This window comes from Bombina bombina, chromosome 1 (assembly GCF_027579735.1).
Source record: "Bombina bombina isolate aBomBom1 chromosome 1, aBomBom1.pri, whole genome shotgun sequence".
In the NCBI taxonomy this organism is placed as follows: Eukaryota; Metazoa; Chordata; class Amphibia; order Anura; family Bombinatoridae; genus Bombina; species Bombina bombina.
In genome coordinates, this window is record NC_069499.1 from 48,589,125 (window position 1) to 48,603,183 (window position 14,059).

Genomic DNA, 14,059 nt, shown 5'->3' on the forward strand with positions numbered 1-14,059 from the left:
CAATTGTAACTGCCGAATAAGAAAAGGGAATGGCAAGCAGAATACAGCGAAAGAACCGACTACCGAAGTGAATGGAGACGGATTATTCTAAGCTAAAGAGACAAACGTTAAAGGAACTGCTAGAAGCCAGGGGAAAGATAGCCAACAGCAAACCCAAGGCTATATTAATTGCCGAGCTGATGGAGGGAGACAGAGCTCGCAGCGCTACGCCTCCAGCAGCCATGGAGGAGACCCTATACCAGAGGGAAATGAGGACCAGGCTGGAATTTTTACCCCAACCTGTACCACGGGACATGCTATCCGTGGTAATGGTAGATGTGCAGGAGTACGTGATGGCACACAGTCCGCGGAATGCATCCTCCCGAGCAGAATCCATTTCGGAAGCACTCAGCAACCCAGTAAGAAACAAAATCCCATACCATGCCTTTAAAATGTTTTGTGAGGAGAAGGATGAGATCGATGGATATTTACAGGATTTTGAGAGACTGTGCGAGTTACATGATTTGGAGCAGTCCGTATGGGTGCCGGTGCTAGCAGGCAAGCTAGCCGGTAGGGCAGCTGAAGCGTATCACGCTGTACCCAGGGAGGACAGCAAGGATTACACTAAAGTGAAGAGAGCGATCTTGGAAAGATATGCCATTACCCCAGAGGCATATCGGCGCAAGTTTAGAGGCCTGCGCAAGCCAGAAAGAGATTCACATGCAGAGTGGGCCCACAAGCTGGATCAAGCATCTCAAGGGTGGATACAGGCCAGCCAAGCTACCACCATGGAAGAATTGCGACAACTGACGCTGTTGGAGCAATTCTTTAACGGCTTGTCCCCAGAAGCCCAAGAATGGGTGAGAGATCGAAAACCCCTCACCTTAACCGAAGCAGCCAGATTAGCAGACCAGCATTTTGATGCCAGGAGGCACCATGGACTACTGCCTAAGACGTACGCTCGACCCACGGGACAGCCCAGTCCTCTACAGCCTAACAACCCCACAGCGGCACCTTTTCGCCCAGCCCCAGGGAATCCACCACCCCCCTCACGATACAACAGACGGGCGAATATACAATGCCACACCTGCAAGCAGTGGGGACATATGGCACGTGAGTGCACCCAAAATCGGAGCAGACAAGCTTGGAACCAGGTCAGACAGAACCTGGCCCCAAGGGCCGCTGCTCACCATTACCAAACGGAGCCAGCCGCTCATGAGGTGTTGAGCACCCAAGCCGAGGAACCCCTGGGAATTCTGCATGAGGTGATGTCGGTCCGGGCCACCGATAACCGGCAACATCACCGCCAGCTGGTGACCGTAGAGGGGAAGGAGGTCCAGGGACTTCGGGATTCGGGAGCTACTTTAACCCTGATAGCTCCCCATTTGGTGCCGGATACAGCACACACTGGCGGATCCGTGGCAGTACGAGTGGCAGGGGGAGCAGTATACCGATTGCCCACTGCTAGAGTGGAGTACAGACCCCCAGTCACCCCAGCAGCTGCCAGTTACCAACCCCCGGCGCACCGCTATACCACACGGCCTCCGGCCACGAACCACCCTCAGAGAGCCCGGTTCAATTCGCGGGGCTACTCACAACCTATTCGGTGCTTTGGATGTAAGCAACTAGGGCACAAAAGACCAGAGTGTCCCCTAAACGCAGCGAACCAAGCACAGTCCTGGAGAAGACCCGCCGGCGGAATCCCACGTAATCCTCAGCCTGCGGCCCGCTACGTAGAGGCGCCAGAATGCTGGGGCAGCCTACATGAAGCAGACCCCATGCAAGCTGCCCACCGGAATAACCGGCAACTGGTTAAAGTGAATGGGAAGGAGGTCAGTGGTCTACGGGATACTGGTGCTACCATGACCTTGCTTCAAAAGAACTTGGTGTCTGAGAAACAGCACACTGGAGACACTGTGGCTGTGAGGGTAGCAGGGGGCACTGTGTTCCGCCTACCTGTTGCCAGGGTACATTTGGATTGGGGAGTGGGCGCTAGACCTGTGAATGTGGGGGTCAAGAAGGACTTACCTGCTGATGTTCTCCTGGTTTCTGCCTATGCTCCCATGGGTCCCGCTGATGTTAACCCTGTGACTACCCGTGCCCAGATCCGTGCAGCAGAGACTGACCCACCTGCTGCTAAGCCCCAGGACGCTGAGCGCAGTAAATCTCTATCTGCTATTGATACGTGGAAGTCCCGTTACAATGCGCTGATGAAGGAGAAGAGGAGTGCAGAGGAAAAAGCACGTTTAGAACAGGAATCTCTGCTAGACAAGCTGCACCGACAGACTGCAGAAAACACCAGCTTGAGAGTGGAACATGAAACATTAAAGACAAACTTAGTGACACTGGAGGAGAAGCTGACGCTGGCTCATAGTGAGGTGCAGCAACTCGAGGGCACCCTATGTCAGTATGAAGGGATTGTGGATACCTATAAAGAGCAGGTACAAAAGACTCGTAAAGAAGCTGATGAGATTTTGAAGGACTATTTAGCCCTGGTCTGGGCACTGAAGAAGTTGAACCCTTATCTATACGGGCAGGAATTCTCTCTCATAACGGGAATACAGATGGATTGTCCTGGCAAACTGACCTGCCTACCACCTCCTAGTCCGGTCATCCCCAGGTTGACCCGCCAAAGGGTCAAGCCGGGTCTGCCGGAGGGTTCCACAAGGGGGAGCATTGTGGCAAACCTAGCCACTTCTGGACTATAATGTAAGAAAGGTTGTCTATAGGCTGTATTGTGTGCTATGTATATGTGACAGGCCCTTCGGTCAGAACTGAAAGAGTTAACTTTGTTCAGCTTTCAGAAGCTATTTTCTAAATACAAGGTTGCTGGCATCAGCTATTGTGTGCTCTAATTAAGTTTAGTGATAAACATTCCCATTGTCTAATCATCTCCAGAGTCAGACTGCTAGTTGATAAGATGGACTGCATTGTTTTCTTGTGTTTAAATTGTTATCTGCTTAAGTAATGTAATTTCTATTGTGGCCTGTCAAAGGGCGTTTGCTCTCTATCTAATGTACAATATTCTTTCAACCCCCCAGCTGGGGTCAGACCTGCATAAATACTAGGCATATAGCCTTTAATAAATGTAATTCTGTTTTAAACCTGAAAACTGGCTGGGTTGTGAGTTGTTGACTCCCAAACTGTGTTTCGTCCGGTTATTGGGAGTATTGGAATATTGCCTTACTTTTCAGCGCTGACTGTGGATTTACCGGTTATACCCGCGGAGTTCGTAGATTTTAATATTGCCCTCCGCTACATCCCTTTAAACAGGGCTTCTGAGTTGGGGATTGATATCTCCTTTAACCTTGACTTTGTGGCTTGTGGAAGGTGCTGCCTTTTAGCCTTTTCCCCTTCTTGGGTGAGAGCTTAGTCTTCCTTTTATGGAGATGTGGGCCTTTTCTTAAGGTTTCTCCTGGTTCAGGAGATGGGACCTGGGAGTTTCCCTAGCTGGGAGGGATATTCTCTCTGGGTTGTTCCATGCCATTTGGAGTCTTGCTTGCTCCATGTCAGGACTAAGTTGGACCTTTTTGCTAGATCCTTTGGGTCTACGGTCCTGTTGTCTGTTCTAAGGAGTCGGGTTGCACCCGTGCTCTGTTGGATTGGCTGTGGCCATTCTCAGCTTGTTTTTAAGCTGGTTTTGGGGTTCTTTTGTTCCCCTGTTTCAGCCCTGCTATTGCTGGGGCTGACCCGGCTGGGAGTGGGTTCTGAGAGTCGTTGTCATCTCCAGGATCTAGGTGGGCATAGTAGCTAGCTAGCTCCCAAAGCTTACAAGCAGTGGGTCTAGGATGGCTCCACCTCGGTTTCTGGGTGTCACTTCTCTATTTTGGGGGACCTTGTGGCGGTTATGATTCCCACCTTTTTGGAAGACCTGTGGGATAGGTCTGGCGGCTTAGATTGCCTAGAGTGTGCCCTCTGTCTGGGAGTTGTCTTTTGCAATCCTGTTTTTTTGCTGGCTGCTTTTTCTCTCAGCAAGTATTCTCTGTGTCATCCTAAGGACGGCGGCATGTTCTTGACTTAGTTTTTCGTCTGGGTCTGTTGCACGTTTTTTTGTAGCAGAATACTTCAGTGTTCCAAGTTTAGACTTACTGAGGACTCTGTCTCCTGTTGTCTTTTGGTGCTTTTGCACAACGTTTGAGAGAAAGTTTCCTCTGTTCCTATGCCAGTCTTATACCTCCGGGTTTTTCCTTGTCTAGGCGTAGTCTCCCCTTGTCTGTCGGGACCCATTTGAGCCCTTGTGAGCTGGGCTCGCTTTGGGGAGTTTTCCTTTATGGATTGTGACCTTTCGTTTTTTTTCCTTTTGGTTCTCCTGATCCTATCCCTTTGGGAGTTTCGGCTGGTGTTCCCTTCTTTAGTGAGGGGTGAGTGGTGAGGGACCGACTGTTGGGTGACGGTGTCTCCTGGAGGCCTGTTGGCTCAGTTGAGTCCGATTTTGTGTTCTCTAGCTGGGCTCTGGACTACCTGCGGGTCAGTGTCCTCTGGGCTTTTTCCTTTTAAAGTTTTCTTCACTTCGGACGAAGCTGGTTTTTTTTGTGGGCAGTGGTTTCAGGCTTGGGGCCCTCAGAATGGGCTGCCTAATGTACCCTCCCGTCTTGGCATTCAGTGTCCTCTATAGCTTGGGTATTGTTTTCCCAAAAGTAATGAATGCAGCTGTGGACTCTTTCCATAAATTATGCTTACCTGATAGTTTTCTTTTCTTCTGATAGAAAGAGTCCACAGCTCCCCACCCATATATTTTTAAGTGGGGCGTCCTTATTTTATTTTTTTGGCACCTTTCACCCTGATATTTCTTCTACTGTTCCTTGTTCCTCGGCAGAATGACTGGGGGATGAGGGGAGTGGGAGGAGTATTTAAGCCTTTGGCTGGGGTGTCTTTGCCTCCTCCTGGTGGCCAGGTTCTTAATGCCCAAAAGTAATGAATGCAGCTGTGGACTCTTTCCATCAGAAGAAAATAAAATTATCAGGTAAGCATAATTTGTTTTTTTAGGAGCTGCAAGCACCTACTGTGTAGGTCGTGGCAATCCTGTCCCCGCAGACCCTGCAATGCGGGTAAGAGGAACCCACTGCTGGCCAGAGTTCCCCCAGTGTATTTTTAATAGATAATTAAACCTTAATAATCTATTAAAAGAAAATCACTCGCACCAGGCCCAGCAAAAATGAAGACCTCTGACACGAGAGCCGAAACATGTTAAGATAGCAGCAGTCTTAAGTCTTCATTTTTGCTAGTAAGTTGTATCTCACTAGCACTTCTTACGTGTCTTTACTGTGTACATTGTGCATTTTTTTCTTTTATTTTAAATTGAAGCCAAGTTTTGCATATGGGACTTTTTTTCTTTTATAAGGATACAGATTTGGATATTTTTCTCATCATTTTTGTATCATTCTTTTGGGATAATATCACATAAGGGCACTTTTGAATATTTTAGATCGGGACTCACATTTTCATTGACTTATTAATTTAATGATTTTTCCTATTTTTAATTTTGTTACAATATTTGTATGTTTGTGTATATATACATTCATATGCTCTACATATACAAAGAAGAGTTTGGGTTTGAAATATGCACATTTATTAGAAAGAGGTTATACTGTGTACACATGAACACACACGTTTTTTTTTCCAACCATTAAATAAATAAACAAAATAAAAAAAATAACAGTCTGGCAGTCCTCTGCAAGCACACAGTAATATTTAAAAGCAAAAATTTAGTTAGTTGCATTTGGCGCCAAACCGTTTAAGCCTAGGACCACGTCAAGGTCCCTTCCCACCTGGGTCCCCAACCTGAAGCCACACAATGCATGCTTTCGAACCAACAGGGACGACACAGGCCTTAGTGTTATTTGTTTTGTATGTGTCTAGGGAAATTACAAACTCTTCAGCTTTTGCTTTTAAATATCACTTTGTGCTGGCAGGAGAGTGCCAGACTTTCTGTGTGTTGTGTTGATAATTTTGTTTTGTAATTTTCAATATAGGCTTTGCACCCAGGCTGGACAGGTGGTTAACTGACACACAATTTGTATACCGTATGCTCCTTTGCCATTTGTTTGTCACTATCCTAGTTTTATATATTCATGTGTTGTACTTTTACACAGACCAAATTAGAAGGTTTGTATTAGAAGAGCAGGGGTATTTACAATTATTGGCGCTGAATTATATAGTTTTTCCTGGTAAGCATAATACAGATATTTATTATTATGCTGTTATCACATTACATAAGATGGTAAACTTACTAACAAAATGTCTTCTTTTCCTGAAACAGCTACGAACCAGAATTGTTCCCAGGTCTCATTTATAGGATGGTGAAACCAAGAATTGTTTTGCTTATATTTGTGTCCGGAAAAGTTGTATTAACTGGTGAGTCTGTGTAATATACATACATAAAAGGGATGTTAACAGTAAATGCATAGTGTTCTCCACAGAAAATGTTGCCAACCGTGTAGGATTATGAAGTAGCCGGGTAGGAGCAGAGTATTCAGCTATCCAAAGCACAAATGAATTGCATGATTTAACATAACTATTTAATAATAACTTTTGCAATAAAAATTGAAAATGGCCAGATGAGTTTCTTGAAGCACATATATCGGTTATACCCAAGCCCGGCAAACCAGACACAATAGTTAATAACTTCAGACCAATATAACTCCTTAACATGGATCTAAAAATGTATGCTAAGATCCGTGCCACACGCCTTACCACCTTCTTAACCACTCTGGTCCACACCGGCCAGGTTGGCTTTGTCCCTGGCAGAGATGCGGTCCAACTGGTGGACTATGCTAAAATGTCCAACTTAAAGATGGTAATGATGTTGACGGATGCCGAAAAAGACATTTGATTGAATTAGTTGGAAATTTCACACACAACCCCAGACAAAATGGGCATTAGGGAAACCATGATTAACAGAATTAAAAAAAATATACTGACACCCATCAGCAAAAGTTAGAGCAAATGGTTCCCTTTCAAATAGCTTTCTTATACAGAACGGAACGAGACAGGGGAGCCCACTCTTACCGCTGCTCTTCATACTCATGAAAGTTTTGGCTATCAAAATCATAAACCACCCCAATATCTCTGGCATACCTATAAGCCCAAATAATTACAAACTTTCATTGTACGCGGACAATGTACTGTTTACTCTGACATCCCATAAAACATCTTTGCCCGAGTTAGAGAATGAACTCAAACTATTAGCCTTTCCAATTTTACGGTAAACACCCAAAAATCTGAAATATTAAGCGTATCACTTAAACCCTCAAAGTTCAATTCCATGGCAGGAAAGTGCCTGTATAAACCCCAATCAAAAGCCTTAAAATACCTGGGAGTTATTTTATCCTCTTCACACCAGATCCGATATAGACGAAATTACCAGACTCTCCTTGAGAGTATCAAAATAGACTTTAACAAGTGGAAAGACCACCCTATTAGCTGGTGGGGAAGAATACAAGCGCTAAAAATGAATGTCCTCTCGAGAATCTTGTACACCCTACAAGCAGTCTCTATATCTCTCCCACCTTCATACATATTTAAACTACAATCCGCCTTAAACACATTTTGTGTGGGGGAAAATCAAACCATGCGTAAATAGGGCAACTATGCTCAGAAATCAGAGGGAGGATTGGGAATCCCGAATATTAAAACCATATTATATAGCGACTAGTTTGCAGAGAATTCTAGACTGGCATAGAAACAGCAATCTAAAAGCTTTGGTCACGCTAGACTCACACATATTACGTTCCCTGTCACCTGGTCCAATATGCTGGCTACCCCAAAATAGAAGACCTCAGTGGGTGGGAGAGTTCCCTCTTCTCCACAATGTATTTAAAATTTGGGACACTCTGCTGAAGGAGAGCTCTTATATCTTCACAGAAGGATCCCCTTTAATCCCTATCCTCAAAAATTCAGAGCTCTTGGGTGGTTTTGGGAATCGGAAAGCGGATGCGGGCTATGGCGAGATGGGCTATACTATTAATCTCATACAGTTACTTAACAATGGGAAACTAAAACAGAGAGACTAACTTAGACATATCTTGGGGGGCACATATCATCATAAATTTCTCAAATACAATCAACTACAGCACTTCATAAACACATCCCCACAACGCCTAACACTAATCAGGACCCTTACACCATTTGAACAATTATGTATACTACAGACCCCTATGAGAAACACATTAACAGGTGCTAAAAAGATGTTGGTAGATGCCTCCAAACTTACCCTTCCCTCATATACGGAGAGATGGAATGCAGAACTAGGGATGAGAAGAGAAGACGGAAATTAATGATTGTATTTTCTATTCAGAACTGCAAGTTTGTTAGACTATGAGAGACTTCTTTAACTAAAGTTGTTGTTACTGTAATTTATAAGTACAGATAAGAACTATGTAAGATTTGTAACTGACATTTTATATTATGTAATGTTCTCTGATAAAGAAATAAAAAATTATTTATAAAATGTTTTTGAAAATGGTTGGTTAATATAACTCATTACTTTAATAGAAACTCAGTGGTATTTAGAAAAACAACAATGTTAAGAGTTAAATTACACTAAAAGGGGACATAAGTTGTAATATAAAAGTATTAATAATGTGTAGTTCAATCTCATAGTGTTTTTGTTCCTTCACGCAAAGCTCGATTTACAACCGATCAAGATGGCTGATGTATGGTTAATGCAAGTTATTTTTTGCAGCATTCTTTGATTTCCAGAGCCAATGTTTTAAAGGGACAGTAAAGTCATAATTACACATTCATGATTTAGATAGAGAATTCCATTTTAAACAACTTTCCAATTTACTTCTATTTAATTTGCTTCTTTCTTGTGTTATCCTTTGCTGAAAGGTTTATCTAGGAAAGCTCAGGAACAGCAAAGAACCTAGGTTCTAGCTGCTGATTGGTGGCTATATATATATATATGTATATGTTCAGTTAGAAACCAGTAGTGCATTTTTGCTTCTTCAACAAATTATACCAAGAGGACAAAGCAAATTTGATAATAGAAGTAAACCGGAAAGTTAGTTAAAATTGTATGTTCCACCTAAATCATGAAATTCATGTCCCTTTCTCAGTCTTGACTCAAGTCTTAGGTTGGCTATTTTGTAAATGAATTCAGGAGTGAGGTAAATTATAGTTAAAAAGGAGTCTTCATAATTTCTGTATAAGCAACAAATTATATACCACAATTGCTACTTCTGAACAAATTTTTCTTCTGTTATGTGTGATCAGTCCACGGGTCATCATTACTTCTGGGATATAACTCCTCCCCAACAGGAAATGCAAGAGGATTCACCCAGCAGAGCTGCATATAGCTCCTCCCCTCTACGTCAGTCCCAGTCATTCTCTTGCACCCAACGACTAGATAGGATGTGTGAGAGGACTATGGTGATTTTACTTAGTTTTTATGACTTCAATCAAAAGTTTGTTATTTTAAAATAGCACCGGAGCGTGTTATTACTTCTCTGGCAGAGTTTGAGGAAGAATCTGACAGAGATTTTTTACTATGATTTTAACCGGAGTCGTTAAGATCATATTGCTGTTCTCGACCATCTGAGGGAGGTAAAGGCTTCAGATCAGGGGACAGCGGGCAGATGAATCTGCATTGAGGTATGTGGCAGTTTTTATTTTCTGAATGGAATTGATGAGAAAAGCCTGCCATACCGTTAAAATGACATGTATGTATACACTTCAGTATTCTGGGGATGGTATTTCACCGGAACTACTGTGTTAAAGGTCACTAATCCTTTTAATAACTATTCTCATGTTAAACGTTTTTTGCTGGAATGTAGAATCGTTTACATTGCTGAGGTACTGTGTGAATAAATGTTTGGGCATTATTTCCACTTGGCAGTTTTTTGCTTTAATTGTGACAGTTTCGTTTCTCTTCACTGCTGTGTGGGAGAGGGAGGGGCCGTTTTTGGCGCTCTTTGCTACGCATCAAAAAATTCCAGTCAGCTACTTTTATATTTCCTGCATGATCCGGTTCATCTCTGACAGATCTCAGGGGTCTTCAAACTTCTTTGAAGGGAGGTAAATTCTCTCAGCAGAGCTGTGAGAATTCTTATAGTGACTGTGTATAAAAAACGTTGTTTTGTTTTCTTATGTACAAATTTAATTAGTGTTGTTTTTTACTAATGGGAACAAACCTTTGCTAAAAGTTGTGTTGTTTTAAAATTTGATGCAATAACTGTTTTTCAGTTCATTATTTCAACTGTCATTTAATCGTTAGTACCTCTTTGAGGCACAGTGCCTTTTTTTGCTAAAAAAGATTATAACCAAGTTGTAAGTTTTTTTGCTAGTGTGTTAAACATGTCTGACTCAGAGGAAGATATCTGTGTCATTTGTTCCAATGCCAAGGTGGAGCCCAATAGAAATTTATGTACTAACTGTATTGATGCTACTTTAAATAAAAGTCAATCTGTACAATGTGAACAAATTTCACCAAACAGCGAGGGGAGAGTTATGCCGACTAACTCGCCTCACGCGACAGTACCTGCATCTCCCGCCCGGGAGGTGCGTGATATTTTGGCGCCTAGTACATCTGGGCGGCCATTACAGATAACATTACAAGATATGGCTACTGTTATGACTGAAGTTTTGTCTAAATTACCTGAACTAAGAGGCAAGCGTGATCACTCTGGGGTGAGAACAGAGTGCGCTGACAATGCTAGGGCCATGTCTGATACTGCGTCACAGCTCGCAGAGCATGAGGACGGAGAGCTTCATTCTGTGGGTGACGGTTCTGATCCAAACAGATTGGACTCAGATATTTCAAATTTTAAATTTAAATTGGAGAACCTCCGTGTACTACTAGGGGAGGTCTTAGCAGCTCTCAACGATTGTAACACTGTTGCAATACCAGAGAAACTGTGTAGGTTGGATAAATACTTTGCGGTACCGGCGAGTACTGACGTTTTTCCTATACCTAAGAGACTAACTGAAATTGTTACTAAGGAGTGGGATAGACCCGGTGTGCCGTTCTCACCCCCTCCAATATTTAGAAAGATGTTTCCAATAGACGCCACCACTCGGGACTTATGGCAAACGGTCCCCAAGGTGGAGGGAGCAGTTTCTACTTTAGCTAAGCGTACCACTATCCCGGTGGAGGATAGCTGTGCTTTCTCAGATCCAATGGATAAAAAATTAGAGGGTTACCTTAAGAAAATGTTTGTTCAACAAGGTTTTATATTACAACCCCTTGCATGTATCGCGCCGATTACGGCTGCGGCAGCATTTTGGATTGAGTCGCTTGAAGAGAACCTTAGTTCCTCTACGCTAGACGACATTACGGACAGGCTTAGAGTCCTTAAACTAGCTAATTCTTTCATTTCGGAGGCCGTAGTACATTTAACCAAACTTACGGCTAAGAACTCAGGATTCGCCATACAGGCACGCAGGGCACTGTGGCTAAAATCCTGGTCAGCTGATGTTACTTCTAAGTCCAAATTACTTAATATACCTTTCAAGGGGCAGTCCTTATTCGGGCCCGGTTTGAAAGAAATTATCGCTGACATTACGGGAGGTAAGGGCCACGCCCTACCTCAAGACAAGGCCAAGGCTAAGGCTAGACAGTCTAATTTTCGTCCCTTTCGGAATTTCAAAACAGGAGCAGCATCAACCTCCACTGCACCAAAACAGGAAGGAGCTGTTGCTCGTTACAGGCAAGGCTGGAAGCCTAACCAGTCCTGGAACAAAAGCAAGCAGGCCAGGAAACCTGCTGCTGCCCCAAAGACAGCATGAACCGAGAGCCCCCGATCCGGGACCGGATCTAGTAGGGGGCAGACTCTCTCTCTTCGCCCAGGCCTGGGCAAGAGATGTTCAGGATCCCTGGGCACTAGAGATCATATCTCAGGGATACCTTCTAGACTTCAAATTATCTCCCCCAAGAGGGAGATTTCATCTGTCAAGGTTGTCAACAAACCAGATAAAGAAAGAAGCGTTTCTACGCTGCGTACAAGATCTGTTAACAATGGGAGTGATCCATCCGGTTCCGTGGTCGGAACAAGGACAAGGGTTCTACTCAAACCTGTTTGTGGTTCCCAAAAAAGAGGGAACTTTCAGGCCAATCTTAGATTTAAAGACTCTAAACAAATTCCTAAGAGTTCCATCGTTCAAAATGGAAACTATTCGGACAATCTTACCCATGATCCAAGAGGGTCAGTACATGACCACAGTGGATTTAAAGGATGCTTACCTTCACATACCGATCCACAAAGATCATCACCGGTATCTAAGGTTTGCCTTCTTAGACAGGCACTACCAGTTTGTAGCTCTTCCATTCGGATTGGCTACGGCTCCAAGAATCTTCACAAAGGTTCTGGGTGCCCTTCTAGCGGTACTAAGACCGCGAGGGATTTCGGTAGCTCCGTACCTAGACGACATTCTAATACAAGCTTCAAGCTTTCAAACTGCCAAGTCTCATACAGAGTTAGTTCTGGCATTTCTAAGGTCGCATGGATGGAAAGTGAACGAAAAGAAGAGTTCTCTCTTTCCTCTCACAAGAGTTCCATTCTTGGGGACTCTTATAGATTCTGTAGAAATGAAGATTTACCTGACAGAAGACAGGTTAACAAAGCTTCAAAATGCATGCCGCGTCCTTCATTCCATTCAACACCCGTCAGTAGCTCAATGCATGGAGGTGATCGGCTTAATGGTAGCGGCAATGGACATAGTACCTTTTGCACGCCTACACCTCAGACCGCTGCAATTATGCATGCTAAGTCAGTGGAATGGGGATTACTCAGATTTGTCCCCTACTCTGAATCTGAATCAAGAGACCAGAAATTCTCTTCTATGGTGGCTTTATCGGCCACACCTGTCCAGGGGGATGCCATTCAGCAGGCCAGACTGGACAATTGTAACAACAGACGCCAGCCTACTAGGTTGGGGCGCTGTCTGGAATTCTCTGAAGGCTCAGGGACTATGGAATCAGGAGGAGAGTCTCCTTCCAATAAACATTCTGGAATTGAGAGCAGTTCTCAATGCCCTTCTGGCTTGGCCCCAGTTAATAACTCGGGGGTTCATCAGGTTTCAGTCGGACAACATCACGACTGTAGCTTACATCAACCATCAGGGAGGGACAAGAAGCTCCCTAGCAATGATGGAAGTATCAAAGATAATTCGCTGGGCAGAGTCTCACTCTTGCCACCTGTCAGCAATCCACATCCCGGGAGTGGAGAACTGGGAGGCGGATTTCTTGAGTCGCCAGACTCTTCATCCGGGGGAGTGGGAACTTCATCCGGAGGTCTTTGCCCAAATACTTCGACGTTGGGGCAAACCAGAGATAGATCTCATGGCGTCTCGCCAGAACGCCAAACTTCCTCGCTACGGGTCCAGATCCAGGGATCCGGGAGCAGTTCTGATAGATGCTTTGACAGCACCTTGGAACTTCAGGATGGCTTATGTGTTTCCACCCTTCCCGCTGCTTCCTCGATTGATTGCCAAAATCAAACAGGAGAGAGCATCAGTAATTCTAATAGCACCTGCTTGGCCACGCAGGACTTGGTATGCAGATCTAGTGGACATGTCATCCTGTCCGCCTTGGTCTCTACCTCTAAGACTGGACCTTCTGATACAGGGTCCATTCAAACATCAAAATCTAACTTCTCTGAAGCTGACTGCTTGGAAATTGAACGCTTGATTTTATCAAAACGTGGTTTTTCTGAGTCGGTTATTGATACCCTGATTCAGGCTAGGAAGCCTGTTACCAGAAGGATTTACCATAAAATATGGCGGAAATACCTATACTGGTGCGAATCCAAAGGTTACTCCTGGAGTAAGGTTAGGATCGCTAGGATATTGTCTTTTCTACAAGAAGGTTTAGAAAAGGGTTTATCAGCTAGTTCATTAAAGGGACAGATTTCAGCTCTGTCCATCTTGTTACACAGACGTCTGTCAGAAAATCCAGACGTCCAGTCCTTTTGTCAGGCTTTAGCTAGGATCAAGCCTGTGTTTAAAGCTGTTGCTCCACCATGGAGTTTAAACTTAGTTCTTAACGTTTTACAGGGTGTTCCGTTTGAACCCCTTCATTCCATTGATATAAAAATGTTATCTTGGAAAGTTCTGTTTTTAATGGCTATTTCCTCGGCTCGAA

The 14,059-nt window shown here is 44.0% G+C and overlaps 1 protein-coding gene across 1 annotated transcript in view; it reads left to right on the forward strand.

The window, feature by feature from the left end:
* TBPL2 (TATA-box binding protein like 2) overlaps positions 1-14,059 on the forward strand; it is a 137,220-nt gene that overhangs the window by 108,532 nt on the left and 14,629 nt on the right. The window contains exon 6 of the mRNA XM_053705502.1: positions 6,239-6,333. Within this exon, the coding sequence (XP_053561477.1) occupies positions 6,239-6,333 (95 nt within the window). The remainder of the gene's footprint in view (positions 1-6,238; positions 6,334-14,059) is intronic.